This window comes from Larimichthys crocea, chromosome X, assembly GCF_000972845.2.
Source record: "Larimichthys crocea isolate SSNF chromosome X, L_crocea_2.0, whole genome shotgun sequence".
NCBI lineage: Eukaryota > Metazoa > Chordata > Actinopteri > Sciaenidae > Larimichthys > Larimichthys crocea.
In genome coordinates, this window is record NC_040020.1 from 21,269,345 (window position 1) to 21,290,153 (window position 20,809).

A 20,809-nucleotide genomic window follows, 5' to 3' on the forward strand; every position below is an offset into this window, starting at 1 on the left:
TAGGGTTTCGGTGTCGTCGAGCCTGTGGACCCTCTGGCACTACTGAGGAGAGTGAAGACGCGGGTGAAAGGTGATCCGTGCGGTCTAATGTCGTTTTCATACTCTCACTGTGGCCCCTGGGTCTTGTGTGAATAGACACACAAATGCCTGAATTATAAACCATGGACTGGGTTACTGGCAGCAGAGGATTTGGATACAAACACTGTCACTGCTGTACATAAATAGGGTAAAGGCGCTCTTGTACAATGTACAAAAATACACATTGTGTTGCAAAGGCTTAGGCTAAGTTAGCAGACTTGCACACATGCACAACTCTGTGGAGACTGTCTCGTTGCTGGTCGCTCAGCTGGCTCTCGCACTGGAATAACAGACCTTTGACCTTTGGATTGCGCGTGCAATTGTGTGCTCCAGACAGCAGAGAGGTTTGCTTGTCGTCAGGGTGTGTTGAAATGCATTTTTTAGAGAAAGTGAAATGCAAAGGAATGCAGACTGCACAGATATGTCTCTGAGCGCGTGTGTGTATGCAAGTGTGTATGGTTGCACATTAAAGTACTCCACCTGGATTTTGGGTGCACGTTACTCTGCAACCTGACCCTCAGTAGTTGTAATGACCGTGTGTGTCTGTGTCTACACAGTACACAGGTGGCTGGTCACACCGAGCATATGCAGCCATGTGTTAATGCGCGTTTGCGTGTGTGTTGCTGCAGGGGACTGTCAAGAGAGTGTTAGAGACAGTTAAGGGAGTGAGAGAAGCTGACAATAAGCCAAAGACAGACCCTGGTACACACAGTGCAGCTGGCCTCGCCCTCGAGTGGCACCCCCCAAGACGCCAGGCAGGACTACAGCTTTGTTTATAATGGGGCCCTGAGGTGGGCCGAAAAATTGCCTCACACATAAACAGGTCCAACCGAAGATACGGAGAACGATGTGTGGAGATTAGAGCAAAATTAGACAACGTGTGTTCCAGAAATGTGAAATGTCTATGAGAAAATGACTGACATTTGATTTGCTGATTCATTTATCAGCAACACTGCATCAACAAAACTCTTATTTGTTTATTTATTTAAGTCATATTCCTTTAACTTAGTATCACTCCATATTTTTCATCATCCCAAATGCCCCAAATGCAGTGGCTGTATGACCATCAATAAGGCCTGCCTCAGAACCCCCGATTTAGTGTTTATTTATTTTACACATGAAAACAAGACAGTGGGAACTTGTCACAGACACACTGTAGTCTTGAAAACACCATTTCAAATCTCTTTGACACATTTAATTCCAAAATTGGACATCCAGCATCCAGCTAAATAACAAAATTTGATCGGGCCACACATACAGCGATATTTACAGCCTCTCATGTCCAAAGATAATGGACACTCTGTCAGGCCAAAAGAAATGGATCTTGGGTTCATTTAGCATGCATGAATATAATCCAAAATAGAAAGTGTCCTGGAAATGACAGTCCTCATGGTGTCACTTAGTGAGGCTGTCTCGGTGCAGCAAACCCAGCAAACTGGAGGTTTCTAAAATCACTGGTTTGCAAAAGACATCCTTCAAGTAAAATTCCACAACTGTCATTTGCCAGCATCTGAGGCTGAACGTAGCAGCTACTGAAAGGTCTTCGCTCTGTGCATGGACGTGTACAGATGTTTTTGGATTAACCACACTAGCAGGAAACTGAGAGTAAGGATAGGTCAGCCTCTGCTACATCGATTGAGACTTTTTTCTAAAATAAAATCTCCAGCACATAAGTAAAAGTGCATTTTTGGAGTACCCTCATAAGATATTCTAGTGGCCCATCCATAACCACCTGAGGGAAATTATGGTGTCCATGATGAGATATTGTATCCTTACCCATGAAGCAATGCGGTCTTTACATTATTCATGCACACAACCTGTAATTTGCATTTCAGAGTTCAGGCTAACTTCAAGACAATTCTGAGCCTGTGAAGTCTTTCCCAGGGATGAAGTGGGAAACAACACCCTTTAATTGGCTGATTTTGTTTTATTTGCTGCCCACAATGATGCACTATCCACAAACTACAACCAAAATAGTCCACAGATTTTTTTTCTTTCTAATACGTAAAACAAATCACTTCCTGTGCAAAAACACTTCCTGACCAAACCAAGAATTCTCACGCACCGCTGGAAGACGGATATTCTCTTGTTCAGTCCAGATACTGAAAATAAATAATTGTTAAATAGTGTCTTAAAGCCTCTATGTCTCTCCTCCTTTTCCTCCTGCCAGTCCTGAGTTGAAATTTGTCCCTTTGTCTCCCCCAACCCCTCCTGTCCCCCTTCAATTCTTCTCTTGATTGACCACCTTCCTCTCTTTTTTCTGTTTCCTTTACCTCCCTGCACACACACACACACAGTCCATTCTAACAGTTAAGTAACCTGTTATTGTGTGTGTGTGCGTGTGTGTTCTTCAGACTTCCACAGAGGAACAATACAGCTTCCAGCCTCTCAGCATCACTAAATCACCCTAACCATATGAAACCTGGCCGGGTGAATGATGATCCTGCATCCTCTGTCTCCTCAGCCTCAAACAGAGACTAAAATATCATCTCTGAGAACACAGTTAGGATTTTTCACCGCAGCTTGACACAGCAACTTATTTTCTTGCATGCATCAACTTATTTTTCTCCTCTTCTTCTGGGAGATCTGGGATTTATGCAATTCAAAAAAGGGGGAGAGTGATGGACTGCTGAGTTTTGGTGATCAGGGGCCAAAAGACACTATTTCTGCTCTGCCTGAGAACCTCTTTGATTCCACTTCTGCTAAACAGTAACAGCACATTCATCCCTCAGATGAGCTTTCCAGAGTTGCCCTGCAAATCCACATTTCGGTCAGACTGACACAGTAGCTAAAGTTACAGTCTGCAGATCAAAGAGAATCAGATAGGTCAACTCCTTAATACATTCTTATGTGCACAAATAGAGATGAGATATGAAGAGAGAATATTTTTCACAAGGGAATATTTCTACATTTATTAAATAAGGCCAATGTCTGTTTTATTTACATAACAGACTGGTTGTTTTTTCTATTGATGATTAATACTAGGTTACTTCCATGCAGCTCTTATGATAGGTGTTTCATAAAACCTCCTGACACATGAGATACATTACACCATATAAAGCCAGGCTGATCATGCTTGGTTTGCACTTTCCGCATGAAACATACAGTAAAACATCCCCACTGGACTCAGACTTTCCTTCCTGACTTTTATTTGTTTAAATACTGAGGTCACATCAATATTTGTGACATCTGCTGTGAGGGTACAGTGACAGGGAACCTCATGACGGGTATTACTGCCTGCTTGTAATGTAACTGAGACAGGATAGTAAGTCTATTCTGATATAAGTTTAGTTTTGGCTTTACTTTTTGGCACACAACTTCCCAAATGTATTTATTTTTGTACTGTCGGCTGCATTTATATTGACAGTGCAGTGGATGCTGAGTGGGGGGTGTGGTTGAGGGGGGGTTCATTTTACCTCTGCCACCTCCTGCAAAGAAACTCTGAAGCTCTCACTCAAACTTTCAATGTTTTTGTCCTTCAAATAACAAGCTAGTTATTATATTCAAATACCAAGCTAGTTGCTGTTTTTATATAGAAGCTATTTTCTATATGTAGCCTAAATAAAGAGCACAATGGTGATGTCAAAACATATTAACCTTGTGCTTTCGTAACCTCTCGTAGTTTAAATTCAGTCTCCTGTTGTTGTGGGTGTGACAAACAGAGATGAGAAAAGATGGGACACAAATATTGCTCCAAGTTCAGGCTGATTAATGTACAAATAGACTGAAATTGCATGGCTCATGGGTTGGGAACCAACAACTTCTGCAGATTGAATATGAAATATAACAATGACTTTGAGGTTTAACACACAGGAAAAACTCAAACTTTCTTGCCTATGACAGTGGTATTTATCCATAAAGGGAGTTTAGGTTTAATCTTTTCAGGTTTTTAGATACATATGTATCTGCCTTCTCCACAATAAATTGTAAAAACATGCCCTTGTTACTCTGAATAATCAAGTGTCCTCGCTGTGAGAGAATTTCCTCATAGAAAGTAGTCCCAAAGACAGGCCTGGGCGTCTAACCTGGACAAATAGATATCATCATGTGTACATGAAAAAGTATGTTTGGGGTTATTTGGGTGAACCCAAACCTTTAATTTGAGGGAGTTTACAGTATATTCACTTTAGATGAATGGTGTAGGCTTTTTATAGCCCCCATGGGTAAAAATGGTATATAAAGTATAAAATGGATGAATATAAATGTGAATATGAAAGTGAACACCCCAAAACACCCTGTCTTAATACTTTCTGACTGCACTGTAACTGAATGAGTAATGACACTGGGGTAATTTTCAGGGTGCAAATGAGCGTCACAGCATGCTTTGCTTTTTCAGCCTGCATATTATTCACTCAGACCATTAATTTAGAGCATTAATGTCTTTCTGAGGTCAGATCAATCTCCGATGTGACAGCTAAGCAGAGCGATCAGTCGTATTTACTAAAGCAGCTGCCATTCCTACATATGCTCTTAATTATAGAAGCACACGAACGTAAAGGAGGGTGGGGGGTGATTTAGTGTCGAGTCTGCTTCAGAGAGTTAGCACCAATCATCCACTCACATGACTTTATTAGCATTAGCATTACCCTCTCCTTTTGATTATTACAGTCAGAGGGGGGTTTGAGAGTGCAGCTGTTCCACCGTGCACAGCCGTAATGGCTTCACTGAAAATGTTGAAATGACTGTCCCTTTATACCGAGGAGAGCTATATTCTCTTTGATGCGAGAATATGCACACAAGTTCTATAAAGATACAAACTGACATATTTTCAGCCTCTTCTTTTTTTTTCCAGAATTCCTGCTTTCTAGCAGTCTGGAATAATCAAATCCATCCACCGGTGCAGACACTTGGCAGAATCTTCACAGTGAAGACTTCACTGTGAGCAGAAATTGCCAAAAACAGCTCCTCAGGCCTTCTTGCTACCATTTAAAGTATACTGCCTTCATGACTATAAGTGGGTGTTTCTGTTTCTCTTTTTTTTTCTCTTTCAGATGTGAGAGACGATTTTCTATCTTGGAGACAGACAGAACTGCGGGGGCTCATACATGAGGTAAAGAAGGGAAACAGCAGCTGGTGAGCCTGCAGCCCAACAGGAGGAGCAGCCAGATAACCTCAGGTTGTAAACAGCACTGGCCTGCGCCTCAGCAGCAACGCAGCTTATCAACCAAAGGTCAACATACGGTCTGAACACACGGACCTCCTCATCTCAGCATGGTCCTGGACGGGATGAGATCACTGGCAGGCTGCTGGCAGAAACACTGTGCTCGTACTCGTAGTAGATCAGACCAGAGCCAGATGAAGAAAACAAACAAATATGACCGCAGATTGCTGGTGACAGCGCGCGCCCCGAAATATAGCGCTGTAGAAGAAAGTGTTCTTCACAGGGAGTGTACTTTTTATTGCTCAGCTGCATGGTCTTTTACATTCGTCTCTTTTCACTAAGTGACACAGAAAGGCAAATGTAATATTCCAGCAGCTTTGCATGGAAACCGACAGAGCTAAATATAATTGTGAAATCACATGGAAACACAAACAGCCAAAACCTCATCAAAAACCCTTCAGAAAACAGACAGGGTTTTTTATAGAAGCTGATCTTTATGAAGACGCCATAAAATATTTCACTGCATGTCGTGACAGCTTGCAGGTGGCAGCCATTCCTGTGCTTCAGACTCTCTACACTGCATGACAAAAGATAAATCAGCATTGCCTCTGTCCTCAGAGAGCTGACCATGAGAGCAACAATGCATCATTGTGCTACTTTTTCACACTTGTAAAACTCCTGGAAGTTGGCATCTGGCTCTGCAGTGTTGCTCAAGCCCCCCTTTTCACACACATGTACACATATATCAAGAGATCTTAGGGGATCAGGCTCTGAATAATTTTGCTTCATCTGATTGCACTCACTCTCTGAGCCACCAGGCCTGAAGCCAGAATTTTTAATGCCCGGGACTGGAGGATCTCAATGTACTGACTTCATGATGAGGGCTCGGTTCCACGTTTTACTTTGAAAAATGTGCAGACTTGAAGGTGCGTGATGTAACCTAACAATAACAGTGGTTTCAAGACCTAAAAGCAAACTGGTAATCATTCTTTCCCCCCCAAACAATAAAAACAACTGTTTAGTCAAGTTTAAAAACTAATTCTATATTCTCATAAAACTAAAAATAGTCAATAGCTGTTTTGGTTGAACTTCTAACCTTCTTCTCACTCACTAACCACAACAAAATTAGTAAGAGTCCAGCTGCTTACAAAAATCAGTCTTTTGACCGTAAAACACACCATTCAGTTCCGAGAAAAGCTACTCAGCCCTCTCAGGTGTGAGCTTGCCTTCCTCCCTCCTGCAATATGATTCAGGCCAGGATCACGGATGAGGAGGATAAGATCAAAGACTGCAGGAGACAATATCTACGGCGTCCTGGGGATTGACTTGATAGATTCTCTGTTTGTGGTGCATTGTTTAGGAGCGCAGCAGGGTGATAAGTGTGTGGACAGGGAGAAGGAGAGGAGGGTTTATCCTCTTATTTGCCTCCATTACTTGAGTACACATTCAGGCACAATCCTTTGCTTGTATTGTGTGGGGATTACTGGTTGAATGGAATGGGAGGGATTGGTCCTCATCTGAGGTGAGACCTTCCCCTTGAATGACTTGTTGTCCACTTCCATTTGGTTAAAAAAAAGCTCATTGGTTATCTGTGTATTCAGGAAGTATGTTGAAATGGATGATAGACAGAGGGCTACAGGTCACTGCTAATTTAGACTAGAGACTTAGACTCCCCACATCAAAACAGGCTTAAGGGGTCAGTTCACCCAAATAACAAACACCTTCTCACTTCTGAAACCTCTGAGGTATCTAACCATGCAGATGGTTTGGGGTTTTTTTTTTGTACAAATTTTGAATTTCTACTTAAACTCTGAGGTGAATTCCAATTAGGTTGCAAAACTATAACAACAACCTCAAAAGCAACGCATCTTTGGCACTACTTTTCCTGTGCTTGAGCAAGTTCTGTCGATAATTTAGTAACAAGGACAGTGCTTCTAGAGAGACATGCTGCATTTTTTAAAATGTTACTTTTTCCTTTCTGTGAGCACCACAAAATAAATTCCATTGGTGTCTATTGGCAGAAATCCCAGAGACAGATAAAAACCATCTCCATAATTAGAGAAAATATGCTGTAAATGTGAATGGACTCTTTGACTGCACATGTGGCTGATTGGGGAGATGACTGTTTTATTGCACAGTCTCATTGCAGAAGGCAAGTAAATGAAACTAACAAATAAGGCAATGTAACTGGGAAGGAGGGTGTATTTCCATTTCTAGTAGGGTTTTCTTATTTCACCTTTTTAATTCTACTACTACTACTAGTGTAAAAGTAAGGTTTTGAGTCGTTAACATGAAAGTGTGGCAAGACAAATTTTGATTATCATTAATAGGTTTCATTATGTGATTAATGAGAAACACTGGTGATCACCATAGTTTTGGTCTTGATCGTTTTTAAACTAAAATCCTGAGGTCACCTTTGTCCAAGGTCAAGACAAGACTGAGTAAAAATGCATTATTTCCATTTCAAGATGAAACCAAGACTGATCACAAGTACTACAACACTGATCTGTTCTGCAGTATCTGTGGGGCGGTTGTGGCTCAGAAAGATCCATAAATCACAGTGTTGGTGGTTCAATCCCCAGCTCCTCCTGTCCACATGTGAAAATGTCCGTCAGCAAGTCACTACTACCGACAGCCAGGCCAGTACCTCCTGAGAGTACTTTAGATACAGTAAAACAATATACACATTGCCTTTGCCATGCACTCCTTACTTGCAAGTACTAAAACTTGAGAAATATCGAGATGAGGTAAGATTTCATTTCTGCCTCCCAAGCCTCTGTGACTGCGGGCCTGAAGGGATCATTTGCTTTTCGAATGACCTTTGTGATTACGAGTGTTTCAAAGGGCCAGACTCAGACCTCATGACAGAGCTTGAAGGATCTAGAGCCAAGGAAATGAGAGTGATCCGGGGTCGAGGTGAGGCCGCTGCTCAGGACACGAGAAAGGAGATTGCTTTAGGTCCTTCATTGAGAGCATTGACAGATAAGCATCCACACACCTCATTTCAGTAGAAAGCAGGATATCACCATGTGGCGAAATAGAAGAGTAGGAGGCATGCCACTGATTAGGAAATAGCTCCGGGGCCTTGACTCATAAGCTCAGTGGAGCAAAGCTCCTCCATATTTGACACTACGCAAGGGTACCGCAAATGGCTTCTGGCAGTGCTGGCAAACGGCCTCCTGCTGGTAAAGAAAGCATTTAAGAAATCCAATCAGAGATTAATCTGTCAGCAGGATGATATTTGAGGAAAGTATCTCATTTGCAAGACGGCATCAAAACAGAAAGATGACATGAGTGGGCCACAATGATCACCAGGGCACTTTGTGTAATTGGATGGAAACAACGTATTTTATCCATCAGCCAACCACAGTGACAGATAGATCTCAAATTTCAGCAGCTATGTTTGAAACCTTCCTGCAGAGTTGCAACCAATGATTTTTGTTTTGGCAAAGAATTAATTAATTAATCTATAAATTAGTAAAGAAATAGAGAGAATCACGTCTCAGACATCTACTTGACCTTGTTAAATCAATTGTTTTGTCTCACTAACACTCCAAATCCCAAAGATATTCAATTTTAATCATTATGAAAGAGAAAAGATGAGAGAAAAGAAGAAAAAAATAACAAATGATTTCTACTTTTATCTGACATATTTGTAGTTAGCGCAAAAAAAAAAAAATCTTATCAGCAGTGGCCTAAATTTAACTGTATTTGGGCTGATGGTGGCTGGTGGTAGTTTCCCACCCTGCTTAATGGAAGACAACTTGCAGGCGATGGCGGTTTGCATATTTACTACTCGACTCTTTATCAAGGGAACAAAGATAAGATGTGCACACAAAAACCCATGCAAAAGGATTTACACACACGCACACTCGCACACACACACACACTTCCAGCTTTCCAGCAAAACAAGAACCCAAACTCAAGGGCTAATGATTAACTCTGTGGATTTCAAACTAAACACTGACATTGAGTGAATGTGAAGTCATGGAGAAAATCGCCCAGGAAATGCCTACAGATGTGAACAGATACTACTGACTTGGATGGGAAGTGTTGAAATAAAGTTGCTGCAATCCATGCATGGCATTTTTATCTTCTACTATCTAAGAATCATGAAATCTATTTGTCTATTGGGTGACTGCTCTTTACAAAATCAATGGCGTTTAATGATCTGTTGGAGCACAAATCATCCTGTGGCTCATCAGTTGGCACAGCTTCAAGACAAGGTCAGTCAAGGTTGAGCCTCTTTTACGTTGCATAAAGTACATGTTTTTTTGTATTTTTCCCCTGATGTGCAGCTTGATGTGGGCGCTGACCGAAAGCCTCTGCTCACGCAGAGGGACCTGCCTGGACACGGCTGCCAGGTGACGCAACAGCCCACCTGAAAGTGGAGGGGAGAATAGCTGCCAGCTCTCACCAAAAACACATCACTATACGTCCAGTCTTTCTGTGCTGGGACCTATGATGTTAGAACATATAAACAACAGCTCGCACCAGACTGCACCTCATTTTACACTCCCTGATTTTGGCTGAAGGCTGCTGGAGATTTTTTATGTTTTACTCTCCAACGTAACCCTAAAAGGAACACGGAAATAAATATTTCAGTGATGCAAGTAACATTTACTTTCATTATTAAGTTGACGTTCATTAATCACTGATATAGAAACCTAAAAGATATTTTCTTTAATATAATGGAAGATTAAGAAAATCATCAAATATTCATGTTGGAGAAGCTGAAACCAGTGAAATGTGTACATTTTTATATAATAGAGCATCAAACTGCCAGGTCAATGCTTGAACAAGAATCTTGTGTACTGTACATGTGTGAAGATGTGTGTAAAAATGTGTTATCATAAATGTAGCTTACCAAAACAACAGCAGATCTAATCTAATTCTAATCGCATTCTTATTTCACACACACACACACACACACACACACACACACACACACAAACAAAGTGTTCTTTATCAAAATGGAGCTTTACGAAGAGTAAAATGAGAAGACAGGCCAGGACAAGAACATAGTATTTTCGTTCTTTTGTTGATTCCTGTGTGCTGTTGGAGACCTGCCCACCTGCGGAGAGCACCACTGGGTTCTGGGTGTCTGATGTGTTTTTTTATGATTTTAATGTTTCTGGTTATCCTACTTTAGGGGATTAGTTTAGCGTTAGGGACCCTTGAGGCAAATTTGTGATTTGTGGTGTAAAATTGACATGACTGCTTGTCTGACATGACAGGTAAGTTCTTATTATACGAAACGAATCTATCTATCTATCTATCAACATATGTGCCTGGCAGATTTCAAATCAGAAGATCAGATACTCAAACTGGTTTTAAAATTTCAGAGTTCTTATGAGACAAAGTTTGGATTGGGATTTCCAGTGTACAACACACTGGAAATCTACTTCTGTCTGTACATGCAGCACCGATTGCATGACTGTGTGGAGGTGAAATGGAAAATGGTTTGAGAGCCTAATCTACCGCAGTAAGTCAAAACAAAACAAAACAAAACAAAAAGAAGCTCCAGTAGCTTTCCAGTGAATGATCATGTTTTGTCTGGCTGTCAATTGTGGTGAATGTTTATATAATGTATTTTATCATGTGAGTTCCAATTCATTGGTGCCAAATAAACAAAGTATTGAGGGACAAGGTGTCCATTAGAGATTTTCAAAATAAGGTTAGAAGGTCAAAGATCAAAAATAAAAATCTGCTGCTTCATCTTTTCTATGGTGTAATGTGCTTTGCAGCATCTTATAAAACACATTTACTTCTCGATGATGGTAATGCTAATGTTATACCAGGTCCATAAAAGCATTCTGTTCTGTACATCTGGTTCATGCAGAGAGAGAGAGAGAGAGAGAGAGAGAGAGAGAGTTCAAGCGAACAAATACCAGCTTAGTGATGGCATGAGCAGGCTCGGGCATGTGGGGGTAAAAAATTGTGACATTCACAGCAGAACCCATTGAATCAGCTGCATTACTGAGAAATTTGCAGTATTAAGTACATCTATTGTCAGACTGCTGCTACCCTCATCGTCTGTCAGTACACAAAGAGTGAACAAAATATCAGGGACACTTAAACAGATGATTGAGTGATCAGTAATTGCTGTTATTAGAGCAGGAGATCTAGACTTTAGAGCTTTGACACGCACTTTGTTTTGGCTGTAAGGCAACTGGTACAAACTCATACATGTCTGTGAGCATGAATAATAAATTTCACATGACAGTTTCATGTCAAACCATGTAGTTAAATATAGATTATAAGCAGATAGACTGAGTTTGCTAAATGTTCCTACGTGTTTATCATGTGGATCATGTTTTCTTCTCTTTCTATAAAGTTCTTCGTAATTATTGTTTTGAAAAGTGCAATGTGAATAAAGTTTACTCAGTTATTATGTCACAAAAAATCCAGATTTGGAGACTAATGCAGCTATTTCCAGTTTTTGAGGCTTTGAGGCTAAGTTTTAAGGTATTCAAGGTTAAAAAGTCAAGTCAAATTTTTTCACTTAAAGGTCTTGTGTGTCAGATTTTTCCAGAAATTTCAGAAATGGAATAGAATATTAGCGTATAATCACATGAAAATAAGATGTTTTTGTTGCTTTAGGATAAATCTTTTATATCTACATACTGTGGTTCCTCTTACATAGTTGGTCATATTGACACGTCATGTCTCGACCAGAATGGACAAATTACACACTGGAATTTCACATTTTACATTCGTTATGCAGCCACTGTAGTTTCTTCTTCATGCTTTGAAAGGGAGGGTGAGACGAGAGAGTTGCAATCAGCAGCTATACCACTAGATGCCACTAAATCGTGCACACCGATCCTTTAAATCCTGTTTGAATTTCAAGTGATCTCAATCTGATCATTCTATTTTTCCAGCATCATACTTTAAGTCCTTACTGCATATACACAAAACACAGTATCATTATGACCTCCAATTTGAATTAAACAGCAACCTAAGAGAGCCATTTTAGGAAAAGCAACAGGGACTGACAGGCGCAGAGTATGTAAGACATATACCAAGTGGACATAAGTAGCAGTGGTAGAATTACATGATGAAGAGACATAATAACAAGCCAAAGTAAAAACAGCAGACAGTATTTGAACATGAATTCACCACTAGACCTCCATCAAGCCACTAGCTGTGGCTTTTACAGATTTGTAACTGTACTGCAGACTCAATAAGATCCTTGTTGTTTAAGAGTAGCATGTGCGTGCTGTGCATCTTGTCATTAACGTTGTAAAAATCTTTATTGTCCTAGCAATGACCTACAATTACCAAAACCTCTGCTGCATGCTCATCTCATTCTTTGACTCAGTGTTGTCTGCAAGTGTCTCATGTGCAAATATAATAAAATCATATCTAATCCTGTAACGACTGACTGGCAAAGGCAAACATATCTTGGAAGTAACATAACTGGATCTTTATTCTATTTCATTATCAGAAATTATTAGGAATTCCTGAAAAGAATAGCTCAAACTCAATAGAGCCTTTGTGGCTGCTTGCTTTTCATTTTATTTTCAAGGCAGCATTTAAAGCTTGTTCATTAAGACAGGCGGGCTAATTAAAATGACTGTCGGTCAAAAGCTTCTCCGAGCTGGAATTATATTACACACACTATAATCAATCAGGCCAAAGATTCAATTTAAAAGCAATCAGCATTTGGTGGGTTTTCTCGAATCAATAGTAATCTGATGATAATTTTGACCCGTGGCTGTTCTTTATTTTTAGTCTCAAATGTTCCTCCTCCCTCAATAGTCTTATGGGAATGGGTGCCAGGCATGTTGGGGATGCTCCAAATCCCTGCCATGGCTCTGCACACCACATTACCCAGCAAAATGGCCTTCCATGTCTTGGCAACAGCACACTCAGAAGGTCGGCTCAAACTTAAAGGGCACTTTATTCAACTCAGGTTAGACTCTGGCAGACATGTTGAAGAAATAATTAGTTTAAAGGATCGTGCTGGCTCCAAAACTTGTTTGAATATAGTGGGTGTCCCAAGATTAGTGACTAATTTCTGTGTGGCCTTTGTAAATAAAAGAATGAACTCGCTATCATTTCAATTATTCATTAATATCAGTTCTCCTTTTGCACAAATCAACAATGAGTCAACTGAGGCCATTTTGATAGGAGCTACTGTTATATTCTAAGCTGCACGTAAAAAGGTGGCATAATAATAAAAAAAATATATAGAGTAATCAGTAGTTATATTCAATCTCAGGGTGAATAAGAGTTATTATTCCCTGACTATCATACTCTTCATGTAACAGAGCAACGTGAAGACAGACATGGCGGCGCAGAAACAATAAAAACAGCAGATTGGCTCCATCACCTCGACAGCTCAAAAGTGAGCCACTCATGATTACATTTATCATATCTTGCTGCATATACTAGAGTTAAAAGGTATGTACAAGTTGACAACCGCAACTTAAAAACTTCAAACATGCTCTTACATCGGGCTTTCATCCTCATCCAGATCCAGTTTGCTGACACAAACGACAAAAACAACCTCCCGTGCTCTCAAATATTCCTCCTCTGAGTGTTTACACCATTTATGAATTTATGACCGTGCTTATCTCTCCCAAACCTCATAACTGAGGAGTCCACCTGCCATATGCCACTGAATATGAGTCATAAATCTATTAAGCAGTGTTATGATTAGATCATTCAACCCCAGGCTCAGTGCATGAGCATGAGATGGGCAGTTGTTCAACGGTATTTTGTCGTTACAGCTTGTTTCTTAACCTGGCAGTTGAGGACAAGAGGATTCAAGTGAGCTGTCAGCAATAAAAGAGAAATTGGAAAACGGCGTCCCTGTTGCACCGAGATAAAAGCTCTTTTGGCTGCAGAGACTCAGCACTTGACCTGCTGCGTCTGCATGTTTGGAGGTACAAACTCAAACACATTTTAAAACAGCAGATTTTTGTGCCATTCGTCTCTGCTGAGTCCTGCAGAGAGAAAAAAAAAGTCAATGTTCTAGTTTTGAACTCACATGTGTTTGAGTTGGGGGTACTCAAAAGGGATCTGTGAGTGAGGATAGTATTGCAGCTACAAAGGAATGAAGTCAGCGTAATTTCAACTTTTGAATCAGATTGTTTGCAGACTTATCAAAACTATGCAGAGCACTGTGCAGAGTCAGAAACAAGACGATTCTGCGATAATTATACGGCGGAGATGCTCCTGCACCGTTTGCAAACCTGATGTCATGCCTCATGTTGGCCCAGTAATAAAGTGAGTCAAGAGGAAAGAATGTCTAATAACGGAATTATTAGCGATCAAAACAACAGTTTTCATACCAACAGTCATCGTCAAGAGGTAGAAAGAGACAATTACTGTTTGGGGTTTCAGAAAGCTGAAGTTTTCTCAGCATTCGATACAACTCTTGTTAAATAGTTTGAAACCAGTGCAGCATGAAGTGTTGTTTGATCCTGTGCACAGTAGCTCAACAGGCTCTATGAGTTATTGGTTTACAGATGAACTGCTTTACTGTTCAAGATTACATAATGCAAAACAGTTCACATCTGTTTACTAAAGACTTTAGAGAGCCAGGAGATCCATCTGAAGGTTTCAAGTGTTGAACTACTTTTTTTCTACATCCACTGTGACAAAAAGGCGACTCTAGGATGCATCTTCCACTTTCCCACAGGTGCTGGCAACAGGTGGGGGTCGAGGGGAGTGGGGAAGAGGCCTTCGCCAGCGTGGCCGGCTGCCACGGTGGGTCAGGGGATCGTCTTCCGCCCAGCTGCTGATGCCCTGTTATCCCTGAGCCATTCATCACGGCTCGCTGAGAGTCAGATATGCGCTGCCCCTGAACCCCCCAGCTCCCAGCATTCCTCACTTTCCCCAGTGGATCTCACCACTGATAGCTGTCAGGACCTTGCTGATGTGCCCAAACACCCTAGCCACCATGTATTTGCATTTATTTGCAAAGCTGGTTTGAATCTGGTTTGAGAACATAACCACATGTCTGTCTGTCTCTCTGATCTCTTCAATGAAGGCTCCAAACAGTGCTGAACTTAAAGGAGCAGACAGCAAACTTTTCTCTTTTGCCAACCGTTTTACAATGCATGCTACACAGATTTTCTTTTTTCTCTATTTTATGCAATAATTGGCTTCTATAATTTTCTAGTATAAAGATCACTTTGTGGACTTGATCCATCATTGTGAACATGAAGTCTGCATTAACTGTGTCAATGCCACATTATTGTTACATGTTAATGCCGTTTAGATGCAAATTGATTGAGTTACCTCTTTAAATGTCCTGTTACCACTTTGACAAAAGTTAAAGAGGTACCCACTTGAGTTTTTGACCACTTGTGGTGCTATGGACCAATATTGTATTGCACAAATCACTGTTTATTTTGTATTTGGTGCTCTGGTAGTATAAAAATGCATGTGAGCAGGAGCGAGGGCAACGTGGGCGGGTACACACAGTGGTAATTATGACTGAATGTAAATATGTGTGTTTCCAAGAGGTAAACAAGAGAACTCAACAGGGTATGTTAATGCAGACTTCATGTTCATTATGCAACTTGAAGTTTCATGGGTCTCCTGATTTTTTCATACCGTACAAAATGTATGGAAACCAATGGATGGACTAAAACAAAACAGCGCCAGGTGTTCAAAATGATTATACGTGACAACCAATCTGTGATGCTTTCTACCCACAGTGTTAAAGTGCATACTTGTGGTTTGCTGCCAAGCAACAGCAGCAATAAATGTTGCATCTGTGAAGGTGCAGTGGTGTTTGAACTAGTTCATGATACAAAAAAATAGCCTACACACACGTACCCAGTGTTTTGACAGAAGTCTTCCTCAGAAGTGTGCTGGTTGTTTGCACACGACTCTGAAGTTACACCTGTATGTGCTTGCCCTTTGACAGCATATTCAGAGTAAGGCAACTAGGCAATCCACTGACTGACTGAAGATATACAGTACTGAGTGATGTTGAGGTTAAGTAAAGATGAAGTCACAGAGGGGGCAGGTTAGCACACATATTGACCGACCCTTTGGCAGGGTGGTCGGCAGTTAACTTCATGTCATTATTGATCAGGTGATTCAACCGATTGATTGAGTCAACGGTGATGGATAGGAGGTGAGTTAGTACAGGCAAGGTAACAACTGGCTTGCAGCATGCGGAGGGGAGGGTTGGTTACTTCAGTACAATGCATTGGAGGAATGACTATGAGGTAGTGCAGCCTTTCAAGTTTAATTTAAGGGTGATTTCATCCACATCAGATCACCAGTGAAGGAACTGTAGGCCTATTTATACATAGTCACCCACTTTTAGAGGCCAGAATGTATTAAATAAATTGAATCTGACGTCCAACTCAAATACATCAGCAATCATGCCAAGCTTGTAGCTCAATCACCTTAATTTTTTGCATGCTTTACTGTCTTTTTGCTAAGCAAGTGAAACACATCATGATCAGCTGGATTGAGGTCAGGTTTCACTGTCCTTTTATTCCCTGTATATTTAGGATCATTGTCCTGATATGTGGCTAAGACACACTTTTCACCAAATAGGGATGTAAACAGCTTAAAAGGAAGCTGAGAGTCTACTATTTAACCTCATAGTCATTGCATCAACACACTCTAATCAGGTATTTGTTTCTTTACATGACCCTAAGATGCAGACTTGCATGTATGCTCTTAACCAGAGAGGTCAGAAGCAGGTCATGCTTCAGTGTCTTGCTCAAGGACACTTCTACACAATGACACAAGGACAGAGATCCAGTAGACACACTGGCTGCCCGAACCTGAGACCACCCAGTCACCAAAGCAGTCTGTGCAGCCAACAAACCAACCTGTCTGTAGTGAATAAACAGATCTACAGTATAACCAACAGATAAAAAAACAAGCCATGCAAGTACAACAGATGACTGATAGAGGCTTAATGGTTCTGACAAACGAGATCGTAAAACATTGTCATGAAGCTCAATCTTGGTTGCTGATCTGTAGACACTGTTATTTTATCTTTTCAATCAACAAATGTTGCAACTTAAATGTCTAAAAGACTGTTGTTGAGCAAATATTTTTGCAATTACTTGCTGGCATTTGTGTTTGGCATCAGCTTCAGTGTGCAGAAAAAAACACATTTGACATGGATATATAGTGAATGTAAATGAATACAAACATTCTCTGTTGAGTAATAAAAGGAGGAGCCATTGTAGAGATTGCCATCACACTTAACTGCAGCCACCCCAATTTATTCAGTCTCAAATGCAACAGAACTTAGAACTGAATGGATATAATTTCAGCCCTTAGTGTGTTGTGAGACAGACAAACCAATATCGTTCTTTTATTTAAGATTTAAGAATTTGGTTTTTTTTTTTTAAATGGCAGGGGAAATGTCTTTTTATCTCTCTTAAATAAAGTTGTGGGTTTTGAAATTATTTGCTTCTTTGACAGTTGAAGAAAGAGCAACATTTAAATTTGCCTCCAATCTCTACAATGGCTAGCTTGCCTCCCAGCTCTTACCACATTGTAGCAGGACTTCTTGTCTGATCCAGTGAAGTGATATGGGTCTACTGTGTTGCACCTCTGCATGTACATCTTGAACATGTTGTTGATGTGTTTCAGGGACATGATGCAGACGGCTGAGTTAGGGGTCGGCTCCGGAGAGTTCGGCTTTCCCCGGGCAAAGGCAGCAAACAGCACATCATCACCTTCCTCCACTTTCAGCTGTCTCTGCAGCTCAACGTCACTGCCCACCTTGGTGACATGGGCTGCTTGGAGTATGTTGAATACCTTCACATCTTCTGTGGAACGCCGTCGTCTTTTATCGGTACTGATGCATTCAAGGGGCATTTCCACGTAACGGCGGATCACAAGGTCCGAGGAGCACATACGGACTATGCGAGTGTGGTAGGCCTGGGAGTCCTTGCTCACCCGTTGCACTGTGAGGAAGTAGGTGAATGGTCCACTGTGGAAGGAGTAAACATATTTCAGGTAGTAGTTTCCACGTAGAGATGGAATCAAGTCCATGTGTGAGTGGTTGGAGAAGAAAGTGAAACCATTTTGGCTTGTCTTCATCTTCCGCAGAGAAATGGTATGGGGGTGTGTTGCACTGCCTGCTATGTTTCCTATGCCTGGGATCTCAGAGTTCCCAACAAAAAACGTGATGACGTTGCTCTCCACATTGAGCACCTGAGAGCCTGAAGGGCTGACCACAACATCTGAGTCGATGGGATGACCCTTGCCTTGCCTCACCTTGTCAGCGAAACAGTAGACCTCTTCGTCTACGGTTTTCGGGCTAACGTCATCATCAAGCACGTGACGGCGGCAAACACCATTGTCTGCCGAGCCGCAGCTGTATAACCCCTTGTCGTAAATGTTCTCCACCACCAAGGCAATGTTGTTGTTGTCCACCCTGCCACTGCTGGTCAGTGTCTGGCCACAAGTCTGGTTGGGAAGCAGTGGCCCTGTATGGTACTCTGACAGCTTTGTGAGGTTCGGGGCCAGGGCATAGATTCTGTTTACAGCTCCAACGTAGATGATCCCATCCAGTGTCACCATGTTCTGGATGGGGAAGTCTGCAGTAAACGTTGGAAGCTCGTAGGTGACTGAGAGGTTGAGTTTGTTGGTCTCGGGTGATTTATCACACTGGCCCTGCGCACTGGGGCACAGAGCCCACAGCAGCATGACAGCATGTAGTGAGCGTGGATTCATTCTGTTCCAAAAATAAGAGACATGACAAATGAGTTAGTAAAACATTGCCGCTGGAACACAAAGAATACAAAACATTCTTCACAAGTATCTTTGAATAGGTGGCCTCATTTGTCTGGAGTGAGTGTGAAAAACATGCCCAATCATTGTTGAATAGCACCCACAGACATAACTGGAACTGTGTCAGGGTATAAAACCAGGGTTTACTCACTTCACCACAGGCAGTGAAACCATTCATACTGATGAGACTGGGTTCTTTATGATGACACAAAGCTTTAATATCAGCCTCCTAATCATCAGGGCTTCTAATCTGACTCCACTGACCATAGACCAGGCACCAGTGAGACCTGGGTGAGCATTCTGTGGTGCTCGGCTCTGTTCCCAAGTGACCACAGCGAGAGGCAAAGCAGTGAATCACCCAGAGAGCAGCCCGCTCTGCAGGGCGACACAACCACAAGCCTAAGTTTAGACAGCGAGGGCCCGGGGGAGCAGAGATAAACTCAATTAAAACAAAAGAGGCTGGAGGGAGAAGGCAAGGGGGACCATCCTGCAAAATGATAAATAACCCCAGCAACTAAATGGTAGTCCACTGGGAGATGCTTTTAGTGAAAGGAGGGAGGTAGGGAGGGAGAGCAACACCAGAAATGTGCATTTGCATGCTCCCTATCTGGATGTGGTTTTAACACGATCTCCAGATGTAAACCAAAGCGAGGCAATAACATCCAACACAGCTGGTTTAACATTTATACCCACAGTGATGCATAAACTCACTGAGATTCCCTGTGTGCACATTTTGACTGATTTATGACTGATGTCTCACTGTTAGCACCTTATTTGTTTGATTTTTAGAGCAGGTCTGAGAGAGAAAGCTCCGTTTTTCATGTGATCAGTGTTTGAGAGAGACAGGCAGACCAAAACAGGTGCTTGGAAGCAAACTCCTCTGAAAGTTTGGAGCAGAAAACATTACTAATAAGCGGGAAAGACATAATATAAGAGTCTGGAACAGCAATGTGGGAGGATAACAGCGTTATTGTAGAAAATAAACAGAAAAAAAACCTGTAGATTTAGAACCCAAAGCACAGTATTATAGCCAGTTTTCTATTATTAAGAGTATGTTAAGATGATTATCGTCCTGTTTTGCCCTAAAATACTGAGTAATAGTGGGCACATTACCGCGCACCTGCACCAAACACAATAAATATGCAGGGTCGTTTCTTTTTTCAGAGGACAAAAGGCAGCGGGAAACAGAGAAAATGTTTTCATTTAGTGAGGAAAGTGACTCATGGCTTAAAGTCTCAGAAAACACAAATGGGAAGTTGGTGAAATGGTGTTAGGAGCCAGAAAAAACATTTCAAAAGAGGCTGTGATATCCAGAGGGGGAGGTGAAGGAGAAGAGGGTCAGGAGTTTCAGGGTCAGGGTCTCTGCGTTTTTACGCATGAAAATACAGATTGATTAAAAGCAAAAGAGAGAAAAGTCAAGACCCCGGGAGAAGATGTATAGAAAATAACCTCACCTGTCAGCAAGCAACAGTGTTGTACGTTCCTTTTATTCAAATCATATTCCACTGGTCTGTCCAAGAGCCGGACTTCTTGACTTTCTCATCAAGTCCAAACTGATCGCTTTGAATTTTCTCTTCGCTTCTCTGAGAAGAAAAAAAAAATAAAAATAAAAATCTTAGGAAAACAAAGTCCAATCTTCTGTCTCAGTCTGACTTTGCTTTGTTTTCCAGTAGTTGAACTCAAGTTCGTTGCGCTCCAGCTGAAACCTGTGAGTCTAAACACTGAATGAGTGGCTGCATCCAGCAGACACGCTGCCGCTGCCGCTGCTCTCGCTCCAGCTCCTCTCGTGGCACCGTGAAAGCTCCGCCTCCATCTCTCCGGACTGTGTGACGCGTCCAGGTGCCGGTGCTGCTGCTCCTCGGCCTGGGGAGCTCAGGTGAGACGGATCCACAGGTA

General features: G+C 41.6%; 1 protein-coding gene across 2 annotated transcripts in view; it reads right to left on the reverse strand.

Moving 5' to 3' along the window:
* Nucleotides 1-20,681, reverse strand: part of met (MET proto-oncogene, receptor tyrosine kinase) — a 68,137-nt gene extending 47,456 nt beyond the window's left edge. For both annotated transcript variants that reach the window (XM_027283299.1, XM_019261501.2), the window contains exons 1-2: nt 20,368-20,681; nt 17,666-18,857 (exon numbers count right to left, since the gene is read on the reverse strand). In XM_027283299.1, coding sequence (XP_027139100.1) covers nt 17,666-18,856 — 1,191 coding nt within the window. In that variant the 5' untranslated portion in view covers nt 18,857; nt 20,368-20,681. The remainder of the gene's footprint in view (nt 1-17,665; nt 18,858-20,367) is intronic.
* Nucleotides 20,682-20,809: the final 128 nt, after the last annotated feature.